Below are 24,561 nucleotides of genomic sequence, written 5' to 3' on the forward strand. Positions count from 1 at the left end.
CAGCGATAAATGTTAAACCAGTGAGCTCCTTTGGCGCGGTTGGATATTGATATAGTTGCGACCTTGTAATAATGCCATGAATTAGCCCTAAGGGAGCAGATTTTAAAACTCATACAGAGGTGTAGTGCGAGCCATTGTTTTAACAACTTTGTCCATTTGTGTGTGTGTGTGCGTGTGTGTGTGTGTGTGTACGTGTGTGTGTACGTGTGTGTGTGTGTGCAGGGCGCAGGTACAGCCCTAGGAGAGCTGCCCCCCTACTTCATGGCCCGGGCGGCGAGGCTGTCTGGCGCGGAGCCTGATGACGAGGACTACCAGGAGTTTGAGGAGATGCTGGAGCAGGTCGAGACTGCACAGGTGACTCCCCCCCCCCCCCTCTCCTCTCTCACCCCGCCTATCATCTGTCCTCCTCACAGTCCTCCGTCTTTCTCTAAATCCACCACCTGCTCACCTCCTAAATCCTCTACCCCTCCTTCCTTCCCTCCCTTCTCCTCTTAATTCCCCTATCTGTCTCTTTCTTTTACCGCCCCCCCCCCCCCCTCCCAAATACCGTTCTCATTCACTTTCCTCAGTCTGATTCACTTCAACTGTCTCACACGGTCTCAGTTCTCAGTCTTTGCAAACAGTGTCATCAGAGTGCGATCGTGTGTCGTAGAAAGGTGTGTTTGTGTGTGTGTGTGTGTTTGTGTGTGTGTAGGAGTGTAGTGGAGGGTAAACCCAAGTAAACAGTTTACCCACCTCTTTAAAATGAGCCTGAGAGTTTACTCACCTATTATCTGATCGACTGTGTTAATCAATGAGGGGAAACAAGGTGGGTAAACTCGGCACTTGACAGAGTTGACCAACCTCTGTATTTACCACTACACCCGTGTGTGTGCGTGGGTGCGTGCGTGCGACCTTGAACGGCCACCGCCCACCTTAGGTCGGCATTGGGACAGGAGGAATCCTCACAGCGCTCTAAGTGGCCAGCAATGCCTTTGAGGGCAGAGAGGTTGCCTTTGAAGTTCCCACACATCGACTTTTATAATACCTCGACGAATGGCGTTTTCATTTCAATAACCTTCAGAAATATTTCCACAATGTGGATCATCTCACTGCAAATATTTGCTTTCTAACCACAAAATATGAACGGTGGAATGAAAAGCATGCGAGTTGTTTTACACTTCTGTAATCTTAACCCACCATTGCCGAGAGCATTGTAATGCCCAGGAATTTCACAATGTCACTCTCCTCTGCTTTTCAACACAGTGTAGATTCAGCGCTTCCACGTTTACCTAAATTGGGGAAACCAGTGTAAAAAAAAATGTTTAGCCAGTAACACTTTACAATAAGGGTACATTAATAAGCATTAGTTAATAATGTACATTATTAAGCATTAAGTAACAGTTAACTAATGTCTCTATTAACCATTTACTAATGTTATTTATGTTAACTAAGGTTAACTCACCTAACCCTAACCCTAACCCTAGCTATTAATTAACATTAGTAACCTAATCTAACCCTAAATAAGCATTAGTTAACAGTTAACTAATGTTTTTTGTTACCCTTATTGTAAAGTGTGACCGTTTAGCCTAATAAACTCACAGACCAGGCATCAGATTTTGAGCCATTCAAAAAAAAAAAAAGTAATAATAATTCTAGCTGCTGCGCAGCCCTGGATCATGACGGGCTTTTAGAGGAGGAAGAGGAAGGAGGAGACAAATCACAAATACATGACGGTCTCTGCCCAGACCCTAATTATTTAAAACTTCTTAAATTAAAAATAAAATAATGTCTGAAATCCAAACAGTACAATGCCTGATTAGGCATTAGCATGTTTATTCTGCATCACCCGGGGCTTGAGCTGACAACCAGACACCAAGGGAAGGTCATGCTGTTGTTGAGCCAAGTGAGAAACTGGCAGTTTGACCTAAAAAAAAAAAGATAAACGTCACAGCTAGATATTTACACAGTAGGAATCCTGCATGAACATATTAGAAGGCCTACATACTGTGATGGGAATGAGTTGTGGGACTCTGGACTGAGCATGGATTCACTGATTGACTTATTTGATTGGATTGAACACAGGTGAGACTGATTGAGATGTAAGCAGACAAAAGACTGGTCAGATGGAGAGATGCAAACAAGAAGAAAGAGTATCAGCTACAAATTAAAAATATTGTTAGAAAATCATGTCACACAGTACAATGGCTGAGTATGCATTAACATTTTTATTCTGCCTCCCCCTGGGCTTGAACTCTTGTTGAGTTGCCTGCCATGTGAGAAGCCATAGATGGTTTCACACTATGACTTAAACATCAATCACAAGGGTTACATGTAAATGTCACACATGCATGTAACAGGTTTCAGCAGCTTCCCAAAAACTAAAGACGAAACAATAAAACCAAGGTAGACACTCAACAAGTGGAAAACAAAAGACAAAGCTTACAAACTTACAAGTTGGCACAGGATAACACTAGTGACAATTCACAGCTACAGTAGGCTACTGTATATACGCATGTAGGCTATATATACACAAACTAACAAGACAGGTAGAAACCAATCAAATAATCAATGGCACAGGTCTCCTCTCAATCAGAGTCAATTTAGCCAGTTGTAGTCCTAGGGTCCGCTTTTGGGGCAGGGTTGCCAACAACAACGTCTCTGATTGGTGGAGGCATTGCTGTTGCACTATAGGATTATGGGTAGTATATTTTTTGCCTGTATTAACACCAGTAGTTTGAGTAGTCAAAATACTGTCAAAAATTCAGTATTTGAGATACAATTCTGAACTACATCTACCATGATGTAGTAGAAAATTGTGACATTTTTTTCATGAACATTGGAGATTGAGCGAGTATTTGCAGCAGCTGCATACAGTACTATTTACAGTTAAACGTTTTGATGCACTGTGGGCTCAATTTTTGATATTTCAAAAATCTGTGAAGATTGTTTGTGGAGGACAGTGTGAAGATGTAGTGTAGCAATTGGGGTGTCAATTAACCAAAAAATATGAGCGGAGTAGGGTTTGATAGGTTTTACAGTTTTTGAGAAAAACAGTGACGGACATCATAATTTCTGCCAGCTCAAAGCATATGGAAGTTTCTGGTCACTTGGGCCTACATTTTGGTGGTGCTTGCAAAGTGATAGCATGTATGGCTGACTTGTTATGATTGTTTAAAGTTGTCAATTTTTGACGGTTGCTGTAGCACCACCATCAAAACTATTGGCCCACAATGCCAGTTGAGGACTTCTGGTATAGGACTGGTCCTATGTGCAAAATTTGATGATTTTGGGAAGTCAGACTTCCTTGGAAGAAGAAGATGAAGAAGATTCAGATTCAGAATACTGGCAAATACACTTTACTGTATATAGATTGCACTTTATTGCTGTATCTGCACATCTAGACTGTTTTTATAGTAGTCTATCACCTGTACATTGTTGATTGTATATTGCACCTGCACATATTATTAATTTGCACTCTGGTTGGATTCTAAACTGCGTTTCGATGTACTGTACTTGTGCTGTATGTTGACAATAAAGTTGAATCTAATCTAATCTAACAAGAGCGACGGGTAGCTGAGGCTGCACAACGTCAATAATGACCTCCAGGGGTTTTTAATCAACCACATGGTAACATACAGGTATGCACACACGCGAGCGGTGACACCGCACACGCGAGCGGTGACACCGCACACAACACACACACATACAGGTATGCACACACGTGAGCGGTGACACCGCACATAACACACATACAGTATGCAACTTCAGGTCGCCGGTGTCCTCTGCATTTTCCCATTCAAGCTGTCCACCTCCAGGGGCAGCCAGGAGCAGTGGGCAGCCCTCATCAGTGGTGCCCAGGGACCAAGTCCAAGTGCTCAGTCCAAGTCCTGGTCAGGGATCTAAACACCTGACAACCCTGGGGAGAACATCCCCAGTGCCGACATCGTCCTAAGCGGGAATTGAAACCCGAGACCTTCTTGCTGTGAGACGACAGTGTTAAGTACTGTGCCTCCATACTATCCATCCAGTAGGGGTTTGGGGTTCAGTGTCTCGCTCAAGGACACTTGATGCTAGGATCGAACTGGGGACATTCTGATCCCCAGCCGGCCGCTCTTCCTCCCAACTACGTGCCATGGTTTGGGCAACTTCCATGCAATTTTGGGCAAGTTTGTCAAGTGATTGCAACTTTTTTGAACAATAAACAGCACTTTTTTCCTGACGAGGCTCTAGTTAATACGTGCTGTAGGCTACATTTCAACAGCTCAGGTTAATCAGTTCTCACGGGAGGTTACTGTGTCCTTCCACAGGCTGGCATCAGAGTGGGAGAAGGCTGGGTGGCGCTCGGGATGCTACTGGGACACACAGGTGCTCTGACCGAGAGGGACCAGGCTGAGAGTCTGCCTGGCGCGCAGGGGGGGGGGGGGGGGGGGGGGTCCGTGTACCTACTGTGCATGTCGTTACTAAAGCCATGGGCATCTGTGGAGGCTGGCACAGACTGCATCCCTGGCCGTCCGACCACACGTGTTAAAGCGGAGTGCTGACATCACCAGGCGGACCGATAAAGTCCTGCTCTCTGCCAGAACAAAAAGAGAGAGAGAGAGAGAGAGAGAGAGAGAGAGAAAGAAAGAGAGCACGTAAGAAAGACGGACAGATGCCTGCCGTGGAGAAGCGAGCTTTTTGTCGTCGTGTTTGTCGTCTTTTTGATTCAATCGTGTCTCTTCTTGTCTGAAGATTTGATGCATCAGGGAAGACGATTTCACTTGTTTGTCTCACATCCTCAGGAGGAAGGCGACTTTTAGCGAGAGATACTGCAGCGACACTGCTTTAGTTAGCATCAGTGCACCGCCTCTCTCTCCCTGTCTCTCTCCATTCTCACTCTCTCACACACACTTTCTATTTCTGCGTATATCCCTCCCTTTTCCTACACTCTCTGTTTCTCTCTCTCTGTCATCATCTCCATCTCATTCTCTCTCTCTCTCTCTCTCTCTCTCTCTCTCTCTCTCTCTCTCTCTCTATCTCTGTCCACTTCATCGCTCTCTTCCCACCCCCCTCCACTCTCTCTCTCTCTCTCTCTCTCTCTCTCTCTCTCTCTCTCTCTGGTCTGACTGCGGTGTGTGTGTATGTGTGTGTTTGCGTGTGTGTGTGTGTGTGTGTGTGTGTTTGGACAGCATTTGGTGGCAGGTTGCTCACACCACTGAGGATCTGCAGCAGTCGAAAGCCTTTTCGCAGCCTTTTTTCTTTTTCTCGCTCTGTTTTTGCCATCATATGGATCTGTGATTGCAGTTACAAGTATGCGGCTTATTATACAACTAGAGGAGACCCTCTGTGTTTATTGTCAGATTTTGAGCATCGCTCGCTTGTCAGACTGTAAATTCTTGCGACAATACGTTGCGGTGATCTTCGACGCAGGATTTTGGGGGATATTTTTCATACTGTTGTCTTATGTTTTCTATTTGATCTAGAATCGCAAACTTTGGGGGAACAAGGTAGATCTGATTTAGAGGAAACAAACTGAAATTGTCTTTTTGTTTCCTTGTGTCATTTTCTTTTTTGCCTGTAATGTAAGACTTTGGGGTAAGAAGCAGAGTTATTTAGTGGAAGCATTGTGAGGTAGGATCTGTTGTATTTTTGCAAAGTGGTCAGGAAAAGCTTGCTGTATGATGGTCACATCTCTTTGGGCAGCAGTGCTGGAGATGCTGACACTCATCTTTTACTCTGAGGTCATCGGGGTGTTGGAGTGCCAGCAGCTGTACATGAACCCACTGGTATTTCTCCTGACCTGCACGTGCCAGCTTCCTGCCGCGAGTGCACGTGAGGCATGCCAGAGGACTTCCTCTCGTTCACCATGCCTACTGAAGAGTGATGAAGTCATGAGGTTTAAAGCAGGTCCAGACACTGAGGTCATACCAACCTGCAGTCCTTCTTTTATATAGTTTTCGTATCATATGGAAATGGAACACTTCGACGATCCTCAAAAGGCATTCAAAAGTGAATGTGGGAATCTTCTAAATATAGGGCACCTATGGTCGTTTTGTTTTTTTACACTTGTGCCCCCTGGAAAAGATAAGGTAACATGATCATTGACTCATTCCCTGACGGATGTGTTTTTTTCATCTGGCATAGGAAGGGTTAACAGGCTGTGAATTCTTGATTGCCAACTCCCAGGATCATATCTCCTGTAACCCGAATAAGAGCCATCTGCGCAGGGCGTGTGTCCTGCTCCCCCTGGCCTACTGCACTCAAAGGATCTCTGTGCTGTGGTTTGCCCAGCCCCGTCACGTGACTTCTCTGAAAGTGCCCCCTCCCTCCTCCTCCCCCTTTATTTCCAGTAAACTGTTTGAAAGGAGGGGGTGAGTCAGAGTAAAACCAGCTTCCCTTTAACCACAGCTTGTTAAAGAATTTGTCAACGTGGACTCGGGGGCGCTTTTTTTTTTTCTTCTTGTCTCCATAGATATGAAAGTTCTAGAAGGGACCATGGCTCCGGTTGCGTCAGGAGCCTTAATTACTGGACTTCCTGTGCCAGGGTGTGATCGAGGGAGACGGCTTGTGAAGAGTTAATGAGATTAACTTCAGCCGTCTCCCTGTCAGCCCCGCGCCACTACAGAGATGTGTGTCCTCTGTGTGAAAGAGTTTCATTCAGAAAAAAAAGTGAGCGAGAGAAAAAATGTGAGTGGGTGTTGACTCGTATATAGGCTACGCATAGATTTCCCCCCAACTGACACTTAGCTTTTCCACATGCAGATTGCATTATCGTCTGCCTTATTTTTTGTCTGTAGTCTACCTCAACACGGATATCGAAAGTCTACAAAAATGTCTTAGCCTATCTCATCGCTACAAAAATTATTTAGCCTTCCTCATCACATTCTATTTATTTGTTGAAAAAAAACCAAAGCCTACAGTATGTTAGTAAAGCACAGTACTGTTTGCCCTATATCTGTACAATGACTCATACTGTATTGTAGGCTACTGCATACATTGACATCAAGCCGCGTGATCATAAACATGGGTTGCCGGTTTGTTTATAAAAACTGTTTTTCCCAGTACCACAATTTGGAATGGAGTTGCTATATCATTACACAAGTGCAGGGAAACAGTCCGACTTTTCCTTTCTCCCTGCTCCCCATTTGCGTCAGTCTTTTCTCTGGCAGTGGTAACCGTTGGTATTCAAACTATTATGTTAAACACACCGATAGTTACTCCCCTCTGTTGCTCCCCTCTGTGGAGCTCATTTGGAACAGTATGCAGAAGCTGTCCAGACACAGGTCACAACGTCTAATCAAGTTCAGCTTTGTTCCCAGCCCCTAACGGGACCATTCATTGGCTACTACTTTAGTGACTAATAAGTGACCACCTACAGTACCGTCACTCCACCTTTGAGCCCCGTTCAAGCCCCTGCTCTAAAGATGTGTAATTATGTCTTATTTGCATACATTTGGTTATCGAAGCGAGATCAGGTGATCTGGCAACTGTGTAAAAGCTTTTAACACGAGTGACACTTCACACGCCGAGGGCAGCTTGATGTGGGGGCTTAGAGCAGAGAGGGTGGGGAGCGGTGGTGGAGCCGGGGGCGGCTGGCATCCCTGGATACCAGCCCGGCTGGCATGGTGATTTTCCATCAGACGGCAACAATGGTGAGATGGTGTGGTGTGTCTGGAGCCTCCAACGCTGGCCATGGGAGACGGGACAGTTTTGTGGTCCAGAACATACATAATGGAAGGAAAGTGGAAAGTCCAGCTACAGTACAGTAAATCACAAGTCACAAGTTCACACACACACACACACACACACACACACACACACACACACTCGTTCGCGCCCCTCCCCTGAGACCCGCAGTTAATTCGGTGATGAGGTAGTCATTTTCACTCCACTCATTTACTGGAGTGAGCGGAAGTCGATGTAAACAGTACAAAAGTCATCTTTTACGTATGAACAGTGATTTGGTAAACACTGCTTGTTTCCATAGCAATGATTGGTAATGCATGACTCCCCCTCCACCCCCCCCCCCCCCCACCACTCTCCAGTGGTTGTCAGGTGTTTTGTGGTCAAGAGATGGTCCAGAGTGGTTCAGCTATAAACCATGCACATTCCTTCCCCCAGACGACCAACTCTGTCTCCCACATTTAGAAAAAAAAAGAAATAAAGAGTCTGGAACATAAGGCTAGAATTAAAAAGGGAAGCATATCATTGGAGGGAGAAATTCAAAATCTGAGCCAATCAGAGTCTGTGTCAGTTGGCCCTCCGCTCCCAGCCCCCCCCCACCCCCCCTCCATTCTACCTCCCATGTCTCTTGAATTTCCTGTGGGCTGGGTCACACTATTGAAAGAATGCCATGATTTCTGACTGCTGGTTTTGTTAACCATATTAGGCATGATCATGTCTTACCCAATCCACATGCCTCTTGTCTAGTTTCAAATTAAGAATTATGGATCTGTAACAAAACTATTCAAGATAATAGTTTCATGCATAAAGTTTGCTCTGTATTGTTTGTCTGTTGCATATTAATTCATGAAGAATAAAATTAGCCTACTTGGGTAAGAAGTGAACTTGGATAATTACAGTAATAGCCTACACTTAAACTTAAACACCACAATTTTACAGAAAAACCTAAAACCCACATTTTGAGTAATAGTCAGTTCTATGTGGAAGATAACCTCATGTATCACTTCAGATGTATCCTTATCAAGGAGGTAAGGCTATCAAGGAGGTATCCTTATCAAGGAGGTAAGCTCATAGTTTAGTCGAAAAGGTAGAGAAAGAATGTAAGATTTCCTCCCCACCTTGATCCAGTTGTCCTGTTTAATATAGTAACATGCATGTATCCAAATGTTCATACATAAACAACACCAGCAAAATTATGATTTATCATTCCCACAACTAAGACATCTTTTATTGGAGGCACTCTCAAGGTAAAGTTTTGTGAAGCTACTGTACAGTAATGGTCAATTGTATAGAGCAGATATGACCAGTTAACTGAAATTAACTTAACAATAAAATGAAAATATATCAGACATATCTTAATTAATCCAATATGCTGTACACATATTATGCTTTACATTTGTACAGTACTTCCCTAAAACGGCCATTTATTTATAAGATTTTATTTCAAACAAATTAGATTCGAAATAGATTTTCCAGCTCTTTATGTTGTTGTGGCTATTAGGTGGCTCAAGCAAAAATGTGAATGTTTATCAGATGAACCCAAACATAAAAGTTTCAAGCTCTGATATTTCCATTTTGATAATGTTAGACATAGACATTGCTATAGTTGCACTAAAACTCAAAATAGTCAACATGAGACCACTAACAGATACACGATAGCATGCATACAATATTTACTTATATCTCATCTGCTTGTTGCTTTATCATCCAAAAGTATGGGTTTTTTACCAGCATGGGAGTACAGAGAGTACACAGAGTAAAGAGAGATAATCTAGGAGAATCCCTTACAATTCCAACACTATTCCCAGAAATGAATTAAATGTAATAAACACCGCTTACCCTGCTCTTCCCCGCAAAAGTACAGTACATTCAGGAAAAAAAACATGTCATTGCATGTCATTGAAAAGAGCTTCTTGTTAGGTTGTTAGGAGAGATGTGTGGAAAGCAGCAGAATAAGGAACAATTTGTGAGTCATTGAACCACCAAGGAGTGAACTCATGTAGGCCTACTCATATTCCCAATGATAAAGGTTTCTAAACTGTCATTAGGTACAGCAGGGTAACCAGTGGAAATCCAGCATAAAAGCTCCTTTGATCAGTTTGTGGGGGAATATTTAGATTAGATTTATTACTGGACCTTTCCACAACAATTTTTCAGGGCTTGGAAAAAGGTATGTAACATGAAAAAATAGGCACTTTTGCACAAACAGTTACTTTTTTCATGATTCATATGTAAATATGTCGAACTGTTTTAAGAGTAGGATGGAAATGTGTCCTTTTGAACAAAATATTTGATGAGTTATTTGGCCCAAGCACCTCTCCGTGGGTGAATCCAGTGAATTCAGTATCTGGGCAAACACAGTTCCTGAACATATTAAATCTTGCAATTAAATCTAGAGGCCCTAATTGAATGAACAAAATGCAAAGGAAAGTCACTCACATTAGATACCATTCACATTAGATACCATTAACCTTAGTAGATTTAGTTTTATTAAGTCCCCCTAGCTGAACAATATGTTTTTCATTTGCTGGTGTTTGAGTCTATACAACACCTGTCCTGTAGGTCTTATGGTTCAGTTTATAAACTGCTACCTTGACCTATAATTCATGGTTATTTTATTGTGATTATATTTTGATTGCATTAGGTTTATAAATGGGATACATTGTGACAAATGTGTGCGGATTGTGGCAGTTGACATGGTTGGTCTTTATCTCAATAAAAAAAGAACTGCATTTAATATAAAGGCCAATACTTTATTTTTCGTTTCTTATGTACACTTGTGTATTTTTACATCTGAAATGGACGGATTTAATCTCAGATTTAATCTGATTTATTATATCAGAGTATAATTGTTGTTTGAGCATTGATTTAAAAAGCATCAACAATTGAATGTAACACTTGGAGTTTAATTTCTTGCACTAGATGCATCTTTTTGTATTCCCTATGATTGCATTTATAATTTGAAATCTCTGAAATCTCCAACGCCTGACATAGTATCATTTTTTTAAAACAAAATGGCAATCTGTTGCAACAGATTTCACCTTACCTCTTCTGACACCCTCTAACATTTAGAGTTCATAATTTGGGAACAAATCCTAGAAAAGTTAAGGAATTAATCCTAATACTTAATCCTTATTTACTGGCTCAATTTGTTTTATATTGAATGTGCAAGAGTTTTCACTGAGTTATTATAAATATTTCTCTCAATCAGGCTACATGCTTTTTGAAGCCATTTGAAATGTTATGCCCTTTTTGCAATGGTATACATTCAATAGCAAGCAACAGAGTGATTTCAAATTTGGAGTTTTCATTTTAGAAATAAACACTGTACAGTTTTCATCTTTGATACAATAGAGGTTTAGAGAATATACACACATATCCAGAGATGTTCTAAAACCATCCAGCTTTGCTGAAAATGCATGGGAAGTAATCATAGCATTCATTCATTTCCAAATGTGTGCTCATTATTGAATATGAATAGTGTAAGTATTATTACATGCTGTACAGTGATGAGGTAAAGCTGTCTGTAGGCCTACAGGCTCTGTATAGGATGTTAAACATGCTGTCCTTTTGTTCTTTTTCAGGACGTTGCCACCAGAGCAAAACTAGCAGTGCAGAAAATGATTCAGCGGGTCGGCTTCTTTGGAATTCTGGCATGTGCCTCTGTAAGTGATATAATATATTTTGTAAAAATAAAATCGAAAAAATATTTGTTATTGTTTATAGGCATATGATAGAGTAACATCTTGTAGGATTCATATCCTGATAAAATATAGACAGTTAAATGTAGAAGTAAATTAGGTTCATACTCTCAAATATTAGTTCTTTACTTTGCTGTTGTCCTTTCACTGAAATAATTTCAGATCTTTTCATTTTCTCCAGGTACCAAATCCACTGTTTGACCTGGCAGGAATAACTTGTGGACATTTTCTTGTCCCTTTTTGGACTTTCTTTGGTGCAACACTGATTGGGAAAGCAGTTATCAAAATGCATATTCAGGTGAGCACACAGCACAGTAAGAGTTCATGTGTTGCATGTTGAAGATCATCTTAATGTTTTCCAGGGACCCTTACTGATGAGAGAGCCCTTATGTTTACGGTAGATTAAATGTCTTCTTCTGTGTATTAGATCCATAATATCCATACATTGATATGTAGCCGATTTGATATCAAAGTTACAGTGACAAACTTGTGCGAGAATAGATGGCCAATGAAGGCATCACTTCAGTTTGAAAAGGGATATGTCAGATGTTAAAGCAAAGTCATGAAGTGGATCCTGCAATCCTGAACTGATTTGAGTAGGAGGCCATTTTGTGCAGTGAGAGCAGGGAAAGTCGTCCATTTTGTGAGAGCAGCTGCATCACTCAGTAGCCTACAGTAGATACAGTAGAGAGTAGATCTGTGAGTAACTTAAGAGGCTTTAAAGACTATTTGAATGTACACTAGTAAAATGATCAAATATATTATGTTAATTTCCACAAATAAGTAAGATGATCCTTTTACAGTCTTAATCCTGTGGAAGATTTCATGATTTTTGAATGCATATTAAGACCACCACCAGAAGCTATTGAGTGCCTACTGAATGAACTTACGTGAAATTCATATGAAAATCGTAAAAAAAGGTTTTCTTGTTTTCATTGTCTCACTGATAATGATAAGCATGTTCAGAGTGCATTGTTTATTAATCCCTTTAATGGTGGAGAAAACGTGGTGTGTGTGTGTGTGTGTGTGTATGTGAGGCCTATTGCAGATAAACATTGACCCCTCTGAGGTTATCCAGAGAGTGACGTGGGTAGCAGCGTCACAGATTAGGCCAGCTGTCCCTGGGGTCTGGTGACTGGGCCTCAATCCTAGGTGTGCCCCTGGCTGACCGGGACAGGGCCTGCCTCGCGTACAGTACAGTACAGTACAGTACAGTACGGTACAGTACAGTACAGTAACGCCACACTGGGCGGAGGCTGGACCGGGGAGCTTGCTCTCTCTCTGCTCCACTTGATTTGCTGACCTGTGTTAAATCAGGAAAGAATGCTGAGAATTCGGTTGTATTACTTAAACAACCAATTGTGTGCTGTATTTCTGCGCTCTGCAGCCTTCCCGGGGTGAGTCACAGAGTAATATGGCGTTCCCGTTGTCGCAAGTGCGGAGGGGAACCGCGGTAACAAACCCCAATGCTGTGGTGAACAGGTGAATGTTCTCCCTCACGGCCCGGTCGGGGAACAATGCTCTTGGGGGATTTGGAGGTGATTTGTGCGTGGGCGTAACACTCTTTGCAGCCTCGATGTTTCAAAGAGCCTTTGAGAGCTGGGTTTTACCCGCAGATCAGGTGTTTTCACACACCAGTCCCCGAGGACGAACCTTTCACAAGACTTCACTTCTCTCTGACTGGACCCTCTGGCAGTTCTTTAGTTTTCGAATTATAGGCATCATAATTGAATATCATAGAAGCTGTGGATCGGTTTATGAGGGCTTGATGACAGAATAAAGAAGGGGAAGTTAGCATCTTGCATTTCTCTTTCATGGCTAAAGCTACAGTTGAATGTTCATATCAGCCTGGTTTGACCTTCCTGCAAAGACAGTAAAATCTAAGAAGAAACATTTTGTTAAGCAGAAGTTCATGGTATTGTCTTTCACCTGCAGTAACTTTGGTCTCTGTCAATGGATTCAGATTTGTCTGAAACAATGAGACAGACGTGATTTCCAGTATGAATATCTTGACTGTAGATGTTCTATTACAGTAGGTTTCAACAAATAAACAAACATGACAGAACTTACTCAGACGATGCTTCCTTGTGTGTGTGTGAGCGGGACAATGGGGGCCTATGGGATTGCTGAATCTCTCATTTCAGTATCAGTTATCTCTCAACTTCCCATCAGCCTGTGATGCAAAAACATGTACACCTCCACGCCCTAAAGAGAACAGAACAAAAACACAGCCAGCCGTCCTCTCCTATGAGCAGCCATTTTGGTCTCTCCCAGAGTTTCCTGGTTGTTACTCAGTGGGGGGGGGGGTGGGGGGGGACTGAAGGATAAACACAGCCGTAATTGGCGGCGTGGGACGGGTTTGACCGGTAATGACTGCCACCCCCCCCCCCCCCCTTTCTCATGTGTGTCCAGTCTGGACCAGTGAGTAAGCAGGACTCAGACTGGACAGGAACCGTCCCAACGGTTACCGTAGGAGCACAGCCTGAGAGGAATGACACATCTCCCTAATCCCTCCTCTGTTCAAGGCCTCTCCTCCGCATCCCCCTTTACAACTGTTCTTTAATTAATCACCAGTAATCCCACAGCCCCCCCCCCCCCCCAAAGACATTCTGGGTAATTTCCTGACCTGCCCGTCTGTCTGTATGATGATGATGTGTCATGGAGCACAAAGGACCACTTCATGGTTGGTTTTGGTGCAGACCGCCTGTCAGGCACCAAATGCGGTGTTGCTTGGACACAGGGGGATGGGGTGGGGTGGGGTGGGGGGTATTAATGATCAAGCCATCAGTGTACTGCCCCATACTGTACCCCCCCCCCCCTCACCCCCTGTGGCCTCACAGCCCACTGCCTGCCTGACTGTCTGTTTCTCTCTCTGGCTCTCACAGAAACTGTTTGTGATCGTAACCTTCAGCAGGCACATCGTGGAGCAGATGGTGTCCCTCATTGGGTGAGTAAACCTGCTACTGAGTAATACTGGTAGAAATAGATGTGTGTGTGTGTGTCTGTGTGTCTGTGTGTGTGTGTGTGTGTGTGTGTGTGTGTGTGTGTGTGTGTGTGTGTGTGTGTGTGTGTGTGTGTGCGTGTGCGTGTGTGTGTGTGTCACACAGGGCGGAGGAAGACAATGGCAGGGGGTATATCACACATGAAAGGGTTCATTTGAAACGTGACGGTTGAGAGAGCTTTAACCGTGGCATTGAGGTCATTTTTGGGAAACCCCGCCTTCATTCATTTCGTTTCTGACGACGAAGGTCACTGACCGAAAAAAGTGAATATGAATTAAACATGGTGGTATTGAAAGAGGAATGGTCACATTGAGCGGTTGATTTCTTTTCTGAGCCTTCTGACAATGAAAGGGCAGATCTACACTGGGTGTGGGCAGAGGGCATCCATAAGGAGGTTTCCAGGGGAAGATGACCTCTGGTCAGCCTTGTCCGGTTGTACTGCCCCTTCTGTGGTATTGTGACCTTACACAGGCTGACGGTCTGCTGGTCTTGGCTTGGTCCAGCATCATTTTAGACCCCTGACAGCAGGAGATGGTTGATCTCTACGTATGAAGACATTTCCCACATAACTGGAGCAACTGCTGTGACCTTTTTCCATCCACAAGGATTGGCACAATACTTCCTGTGTCACCCACTCTGATCCATAGACGTCATTGTCACCAGCCAGCCACACACACACACACACACACACACACACACACACACACACACACACACACACACACACACACACACACACACACACATACAGGACAAACACACACGCAGACACACCTCTGGGCTGTATCTGTATCTGAGGGGTTGTGTCACTGGGCAGGATTTTGGGCGACCTTGTGGAGGTGGAAGGGGTGCAGCTGGAGTCTGCCCGACACACCTGCTGGTGGGAGTGTCCCTTTCTGTACACACACACACACACACACACACACACACACACACACACACACACACACACACACACACACACACACTTCACTGTGCTGAAATCAGACTGCAAGATTGCATCAGCTCACATCCTTGCCATGAGATATTTTTTCTTTCTTACAAACACTATAAGCACTTGTTGAGGCTGACTATTTTAAAGGTGGATTCTTTCCCCAATTTGTTGAAACATTATGTCCAACTTGTGTCTAAGGAGATCCAGAATAGTGTGATTATAGCTATAGAAGTGTTCCTTTTATTTTAATTTAAAAGGATTGATTTGCTTTTCAAATATATTGAATACACTCAGAATTAATGTGCTCTTTTGCCTGTGGAATAAGGCACAATATGCACACTGTAGCATTGCTCACTTGTGTATTGACAAAACCATATTACTTTACAACGAGGTTGTTACGGTACAAATAAATCAAGAGATTACTATGCAGTCACAGGTTGATACAGGTCATAGTATTTCCAGAATCATTAGACAGATTAAGAGCAACATAACGTAATGTTCAATTTAGCTGTAATGTTCCATTGATCATTTTCATCTATTTCATTTGTGTGTGTGTGTGTGTGTATGAGAGAGTGTGTGTGTGAGTGAGTGTGGTGTGTGTGGTGTAATGGGTTGTGTTCAGAAGGTTCTGTTCTTTCTCGGGGCTCTTATCATTCAAGCTGCAGTGACAGAAACAGGGTGACTGACAGGTTTCAGTAGAGTCACAACCTCCTCCTCTGCTCTCAGGTTTCCCCTTTTTACAACCTTTCAACCCTCAGCTTCCTTCCTGTCAGAGGCACAACTACCTTGACAGTTGGGTGAGGCTCTGTGTCACACACACACACGCACACACACACACACACGCACGCACACACACACACACACACACACGCACGCACGCACGCACGCACACACACACACACACACACATTCATTCTCACACACATATACCCATACACACCAAAGACACACATACATACACACACTCGCACGCACGCACGCACGCACACTCACTCACTCACTCACTCACTCACTCACTCACTCACACGCACACACACACACACACACACACACACACACACACACACACACACACACACACACACACACACACACACACACACACTCAGTGTAAGTGTCATCAATGGACAGGTCACTGTGAGCCTTTTATACATGACACACACCTTTGTTAATCATTTGCAGTGTGCCTTCCTCGTTAACATTCTAGGCTAATCTTCTTACAATCAATCAACCTTTATTTATATAGCACGTTTTATACAAATGAAAGCAATTCAAAACATTTGCACATAATTGCCACAACAACCCGTATGAGAGTCTTTATCCATGATTACTAGTTTCTAGTCTTCCTCCTGTTTTTAAATCTCCCTTTTCCATTTTATTTAACGCCTTTAATGTTAAAGGTGTAGTATCCTATCCCCCATCACACCTCTGCTGCTCACATATTCATCCTCACGCACGGCTGTTGTGTGGGCTAGTTTGTTTTAACAGCTCTTGTTTCTGTTTTGTTCATACAGGTACTGTAGTAAAACGATTCTTACGGGTACTTATGAACTTCCTCTATAGGAGTTGTACAGTTCAAGGGTATATTTTATAGCCCTCAATTTAGATATTAGCCTACCTGATGTTACTGTAAGAGGATGTTGTTTAGTTTTGTCTGTCAATTTTGTTTTTAATCTCATGTCATTGACACAAATCAAGAAGTATTTTGCTTCTTTGCAAATATTTTCCATTGGAACATTTATTAATCTACCAAATCAATGAGCAAAATCTGTACACTATATTAATTCACTTTTAGTTTGCAACTCTTGCACTTTGCCTTTAGCACTAGATTATCCTCTTAGTCACCTGTCTAGAAAGGATGTACATTTGTGAGTTCTGGTGAGTAGTAGTTCACTGACTTCCTATGTTTAATGCAGTTATTGTAAGTCGCTTTGGATGAAAGCGTCAGCTAAATGACTACTGTAATGTAATGAGATAAATGACAGATTTGACTAGGTGTAAGCTAATGTAATTTGATAAAATATCCGATACGGCATGAGATAACACAGTGTGTCTACTCCAATTTCGTTTTTACAATTAATACAGTAGATAATTGAAAGTCTCTCGCACCACTGAATCTCCAGTCTCAGTGACAGGTGTGTAGGAGGAGGAGATACTATGAGGAAACAGGGACACCTGCAGAGGCCATGTAGAAAATGACTTGGCTAAAAAAGTCCAGGTTAACAGTGACCTATCATCAAATGCATGCCATTATCAAGATCAAGATTCCTTTATTTGTCACATGTAATGTACAGTACGGTGTACAGTCACAGTGGAATGTTGCTGCTGACTCCAAGATTATGCTTGATACAGATAAACTTTAATACTCTATTCCAAATCACAAATTTACAAGTTACAAATGAACACTAATTACATAATAAGTACCCTTTCTACCGTATACAGTATAAGATGGATTAGTTGTATTAGTTTACACTTTGTAGATCCCCAGTTAACTCATCCTACAGGAAGTCATTACATATTTTAGAAACCTTGAGGTTACAAATCTACACAAATATACACAAGTACAGTCATGTCATTCAACAGCCATATAATTTAATCTCAACCACAAAAGGATCTGGACTTTACACCTATTTTAAAGTGTCGGTATATATTCAGAATGTATGAAAAGCATGACAAGCCACGTCATGTTATTTTGACCGTTGGACTTGGTTGTTGTGACTTCACTTGCATGAGACAGCAGATTTCATGTCCCTGTTTTTGTTCGTCAGGTTAACCATTCGTCACAACTTCATTGAAGTAGGGCAATGCCCATAACCCCTCAGAGGAACATGTATCTACTAGTCAATTCTCATCTCTATTATCTAAAGCTTACTTTCACCCATCACAAAGATGACTTTACCAATTATCATTCAGAGTAAATCTTTTCAGTACAAAACAGTAACATAGTGTGTCTCTGGGCTCAGACAGTTTTGCCCTGGAGTTGTGAGGATGTGCCCTTTTGATTTGAGTCCATCAATGAACATCTGCACAACAATGGGCTGCTGTTGAGAGAAGAACGGCTGGCACCCAGCTCAAACAGAACCACCATAAACCGTAAATCCCCCTTGTGCAAGTAATAGCATGACCTTCTAAGACACACCAGTTCCTTTCAGTTAAATAAGGTATATATCCTGGATCTCCACTAGCATCAGTAGCACAGAGCTTTCAAAAAATAGTCGGTCTTTGGGGAAATTATTTGTTCGCTACTTCTAAGTTAACTGTGAGGACAAGACAAGTGCCTCCACAAGTCTGTGACATTTGACTTTGACTCTTTACTTTTCCAGGTAAGACCATATGAATTACTTACTGAATGATTGTAGCTAGAATCTGATAGAAAAGGCTGTATATAATGTGATGTACAATAGCTATAATACGAGTTGTAGCTTCATGCTTTGTTGTATGACTAATTTGATGATGCCACTCCCTCAAACGAGTGATGCTTATCCAGTTGTTGCATTATACTTAGAGTCTTTGATTGAGGCTGTTAGCAATCCTACATTCATTTCACCCGCCATTGTGTCAATGTTGCCTAACCATCTGGAAAGGTCATGCCAAAGAAAGCTAATTATGCTCTTCCTCTGATTCTACAGCCCTCGGGCAGCTAGAGTCATCATCAGGCCCCCCAGGCCTACTGATGCTGCGTTCCATTTGGCCCGTGAAGTTGTGATTTATGAGATACTACTTGCAGTTTTAACTGGAATGCCCCTCTCCACTTGTTTTCTCCACTTGTGAACTCGTACCACTCTACCCTATCCCCAGTTCGCTCTGGGAGTCGTGAACAAGATGGGAGCTCCCTGTGTAACTAAGTGAAACTTTAGTAATACTGTTTAATTAGCATTGAGGTCTTATTATCTCTTATCTCATTAAATCAGTCGTACAGACAGTATTACCCAACTTTTATCTGAGGACATGTTGGCTACCTCTTTTGTATGTGCAAAATACCGCAATGTGTGTTGTTATCTAATGGTTTGGCAAACACAGCTTAGAAACTTAGAAGCTTCGTCCATCTTTGTTCTGAGCTGCTGTTGTTGTCTTGAGTAACGTGGTTACTGGTGGGTGACGTCGTTCTCCATCTCTCCCACCTCACCACTTCCCAGCCAAATTGAAGGTACCATATGCCCACACAGATAACCTGTGTGTGTGTGTGTGTGTGTGTGTGTGCGTGTTGTGGTAGAGGACATGTACTGTGTTTAGAACTGGAAGAGCACTTTCTTCTTCTTCCTCCTCACGCTCAGGGGACAACTGCTGATCCAAGCACCGGATATCAGACACACACGGACATACACACACGCACACACACACACACACACACACACACACACACACACACACACACACACACACACACACACTGTGTCTGGATCCAGCCCTGCTTCCTGTTCTCTTATCTGAAACAGAGCTAGTCAGGGTGGTTGGGACAGTCCTTTACGGGAACTGGACAGGTTTCCTGGGTTAATCAGCCTAAACGAGTGTCAGACAGCCAGTGATGTGATACTATTCCAGCCTTGGGATCTGTGGCTAGCATCTGTGTTTAGGCTAAACCAGTGAGCTGGTTATGCCAGATAACAGCCATATCAGATGCTACTTGGGAATGAAAGAATGATGATGATGAGGATGAGGATGATGATGATGATGATGATGAGGATGAGGAGGATGAGGATGATGAGGATGATGAGGATGAGGATGAGGATGAGGATGAGGATGAGGATGAGGAGGATGATGATGATGATGATGAGGATGAGGATGAGGATGATGATGATGAGGATGAGGATGAGGATGATGATGGTGGTGGTGGTTGTGGTTGCTGCTCAGTTGCTGCAGGTCTACTGCATGTCTGGACTGTGTAACAGTCTGTTCACACGCTTGCGTTTGATGCGTGTCCGTCAACGTGTGCTGCACGCAACAACAACCAATCACATTGTCCGAAACTGCGCTCGCAACAGCCAGTAGATTCTCCGAACCTGCTAGCGCGCACTATTTTGAAAACCCATCTTTTCGTTTAGTGCTGTCATGGATGCTAATCTGGTCGAACGTGTGGCGATCATCTATGCATTGTGGTTGAGGCAACGTGAACGTGGTGCCAGCAGGTATTGGGTACATCCTATCCTGCAAACAAACAGATGACATCTTTCTCCGTCAAGACATCTGATTGGTCGGCAGCTCCAGCAACGCATCTGAAAGTTGAACATTTCTCAACTTTCGACGCTAGCAACGCAGGCAACGCAACGCACCGGGACAACAACGGAACCAGAATGCCATTCGGCTGCAGCCATTGAAAGTGAATGGCATCCGTCAATGTTGACGCATCAAACGCAAGCGTGTGAGCGCAGCGTAAGTGTTTCCCATATGGTGGGTCATAGGGAGGTAAAACACTAAAATGTGTGCATGTGTGTGTGTGTGTGTGTGCATGCCTGTATGTGTGTCCACACGTGTGTGTGTGTGTGTGTGTGTGTGTGTGTGTGTGTGTGTGTGTGTGTGTGTGTGTGTGTGTGTGCGCGTGTGTGTGTGTGTGTAAAACGTTTCCGGTCAGCAAATCGATCATCTTGACCGCAGCGCCCCTCAAACGGCGGTGATGTCCTGTGCTCGGCCAGACTGCCCCGGTCTGTCCTCGACCAGACTGCCCCGGTCTGTCCTCGTTCAGACTGCCCCGGTGTGTCCTCGGCCAGACTGCCCCGGTGTGTCCTCGGCCAGACTGCCCCGGTCTGTCCCAACGCCATTGAGATGCGGGGGAGAGAGCCATTGAGATGCGGAGAGAAACAGAATAACACCAGGGTGATGAAGCAGAGAGCCAGAATGAAGAGAAAGAACACGCATTTCCATGTGAGTCCATCTCCCAGCCAGGGGCCCATTCTCAGAACAATGGCCGTGCAGATGAGGCTTCGAATCCTAGGGGGAGGCGGGGAGAGGAGGAGATGTCAGGAAGATGGAGAGATGGATTGGGAGGGAAAGAGAGATTGGCATTACGCGCGAACCAGGCACTGATTCAGTCTACCAGAGAAAGAACGCCAGAGACGGCAGGAATAGCCAGGATTCTTACAACGATTAACTAGATGCTGGGCGGGGCTTGGTGTGATGGGTCCGGTGATGAGTTGCATGAGGGTTAGTCTCTCGCATAGTCAGACCGCTCTCCACACTTTGATAAGGGGGGAAAAATGCTGTATTTGTAAGTCGCACAGAAATGAAAAAAGCATTCTGTTCCATTTTGGTTCACATAATTGGTCATAGTGTTCACCTATTCAACGATGTATGCCAAAAAAATTATAAAATTCTACTGTTGTTGTAATCTTATATCAAAGTATATAATTTCTTACTTCCTTGAAAACGGTAGGTCACATGCAATTACGACAACAGTTACCTTAGGTTAGATTTTAGGCCAATAATCTCACGACATCCACCCGTCAATCAACGCTATCCTTCTATCGAATCTGTCTAAAGTTCTTAAAACCCGTCCACTTGTCAATGTTCCAATCAAATTCCTCTAAACATTATGTCCCACCCTCATAGCTTGTTTGCGTCGGAAATACGTCAAACTACGGAAGTAAGATGATCTCAAACGTCCGTTTCTGTGCTTTAAACCAATCACAATCGTCTCTTTTTTTTTTTCAACGGCGCTCTTGCAGAATAGCGTCGGGTTATTGAATCTGATTGGCTCCCCAGGAATGGAGCGATGCCAGCGAGAGGCATATCCCATACACCCGTTGAGCCCAGACTAGGGTTAACGTGACTTGGTGACTCTCGCAAGACTCTCGGCCCCAAATCAAATCAAAGTAAACCGGTGGTGGCACAGATTAAACCCTTTATTTTCTCCATCTTCTCCCTGTTCATTCCAGGGTTAATGGTCTCCCTCACGGGCAGCTCACCTCTCCTAAATATAGCACATCTCCCCTTCGACAAACATGAGCAAATTCTTCCTATTAGCGCAATCGTCAGGAAGGGAGTTGTTTGAGGGTTGTTGGGTTGGGTGGCTACTTGCAGGGAGCACCCCCCCTCTTTCCTCTTCATGTTCGTCACCGCTGGGTTGGGAGGGACCAGACGGGGGGGGGGGGTCACCTGAGGAAGCCCCTCACAAAGATGGCATTGATCGGGCCCTTGGTGGCTGCCCGCTGCCCTGCTCTCGCTCTTTTGCCTGGCCTGGCCTGGCCTGGCCTGGTCTGGTCCGGTCTGGCCCGGTCTGGCCCGGTCACAGTCAGACGCCTCATTTAGGGAGGCCAGGATCAGAGTCGACGAGAGAGGGAGTGAGGGACGGAGGCCCCGATCGAGGGGGACGGCTTTTATGCGGCGCCGTTAAGTTTAACGGGGAGGCGCGGTGGGGGACCTTTTTCCTCATCTCCTCTCGGTGATTACCGCGCCCTCCTGCCCCACAAGCCGAGAAATCAGAACGACGTGCAGACCCCTGTCCCTGCGACCCCGCGCTGCCTTATCTAAACCAATAGAATAGAAGGAGCTTGTTAACTTGAGTTATTAAGTCGTAGATAGGTCTCTGTGCTCATTAAGGACTCTGGGTGTGAGTGTGTGTGTGTGTGTGTGTGTGTGTGTGTGTGTGTGTGTGTGTGTGTGTGTGTGTGTGTGTGTGTGTGTGTGTGTGTGTGTGTGTGCGTGACTATGGCTCAGATGAGTAAGTGTGTCAGTGGAGATGGACGAGATGGGTTTGGGGGGGCGGGGGGCAGATCAATGCCTCCAGATCTGGTGTCATGTTGCGGGGCCCTTGGGTTTACTGTGAGCCATCACATGGCCCTTCCTGCTTTTAATCATCCCTGATTCATTTGTTTTTGTCTCTTGTTCTCCCCTCCGACCTTCTCCCTAGTTCCCTCCTCCCTCCTCCTCTCCTCTACCCCCCCTGTCCTCCACCGGTAGATGCCTGGGAATCAGCAGGGCTCATCACGCTCACTTCAACACCAATGACATGACTCACTCGTCTGTTAGCTTGCTAGACTATACACTCATGTGTTGTTGATGGGACACCGTTGGCTACTACTGACTAGTGCTGGGATCCCACCGCCCCCCTTCCAAGCTCTTAGTAAGCATCATGTGCAGTCCTGTTGTGTATTGTTTGGTATTGCTCTGGTCTGCCTGTGTGTGCGTGTGTGTGTGTGTGTGTGTGTGTATGTGCGTGTGTGTCTGATGTCCGATGCCTGATTCAGCAGTTGTCCCCTGAGCGTGAGGAGTCATCCAAGTGTTCTTTCAGGTCTAGACACAAGCCAGGGTCCTCTACCACAACACGCACACACACGCACACACACAGCACTGCAATAAGACCACTGGCCTAATACACACACATGAACACACACAAATCTATTGTAAAATGTACCATTTCAGGAAAGTTATTCAGATTCAGATTCAGAAAACATCTGTCGTGACAGAAAATCATCTTAGACTGGCTCAACAATCAACACAAGTTAACACAACACAACTCAGACTAAGAACACACAGTACATTCCTAAAACCAGCACAGGAAATCATTAAAAATAAGCATAATACTACTATGTGTATGTACTAAGTGGCATAGTGCGTGTGTAAGAGTCATCAAGGAAATGAGGATGTGCTCTAATGGGGCTTACTCATACAGTACACTATCACTTACCATAAACTGTGAATGTTATTCCTTTTACTTCCTGAAGCAAAATGTTCGCTCCCTTTTTAAAACTGGTGCCCTTGCAAAAATAGTGCCGGGGGATTGAATCTGATTGGCACCGCTGGATTTGAGCATCTTTGGCCCTGTCTTGATGACTGTGTGTGTATGATGATTGACAGTATATTTAGTGCAAGGGGAACGTTATTGTTTTCATTGCGGAAGATGTTTCACAGGTTGTGGCTTTCAAGAGCTACACATGGTAACCTATGTGGTTGTCAGAGCAACCAGTACAGGAGCCACAGATAGATACAGTACTGAATACAGTCACTAGTATGTAGTCCACACTGATACAGTACTGAATACAGTCACTAGTATGTAGTCCACACATATACAGTACTGAATACAGTCACTAGTATGTAGTCCACACATATACAGTACTGAATACAGTCACTAGTATGTAGTCCACACATATACAGTACTGAATACAGTCACTAATCCACTAGTAAGTGTGATGACACACACTTATCCACTGTCACACATTGTCTTCTTTTGCTGTTTATCACTGGAACAGTGCAGGGAAGTTTGTTAACAGTGACCCTAATAGTCTAGACCCTAATAATAATATTTTCAGTGATGGTGAGTGTTACCAGGTGGGTGTCATTGTAAACT

The 24,561-nt window shown here is 43.9% G+C and overlaps 1 protein-coding gene across 3 annotated transcripts in view; it reads left to right on the top strand.

Annotated features, from left to right (window-relative positions):
- LOC311318334 (vacuole membrane protein 1-like) overlaps positions 1-24,561 on the top strand; it is a 56,514-nt gene that overhangs the window by 21,715 nt on the left and 10,238 nt on the right. For all 3 annotated transcript variants that reach the window (XR_014630797.1, XR_014630798.1, XM_084449633.1), the window contains exons 7-10: positions 223-354; positions 11,229-11,309; positions 11,527-11,643; positions 14,231-14,292. Coding sequence is in view for 1 of the 3 variants with exons in the window: in XM_084449633.1 (XP_084305759.1) it covers positions 223-354; positions 11,229-11,309; positions 11,527-11,643; positions 14,231-14,292 (392 nt within the window). In the remaining 2 variants the exon portion in view is untranslated. The remainder of the gene's footprint in view (positions 1-222; positions 355-11,228; positions 11,310-11,526; positions 11,644-14,230; positions 14,293-24,561) is intronic.

This window comes from Borostomias antarcticus (genome assembly GCF_949987555.1).
Source record: "Borostomias antarcticus genome assembly, chromosome: 15".
Taxonomy (NCBI): domain Eukaryota; kingdom Metazoa; phylum Chordata; class Actinopteri; order Stomiiformes; family Stomiidae; genus Borostomias; species Borostomias antarcticus.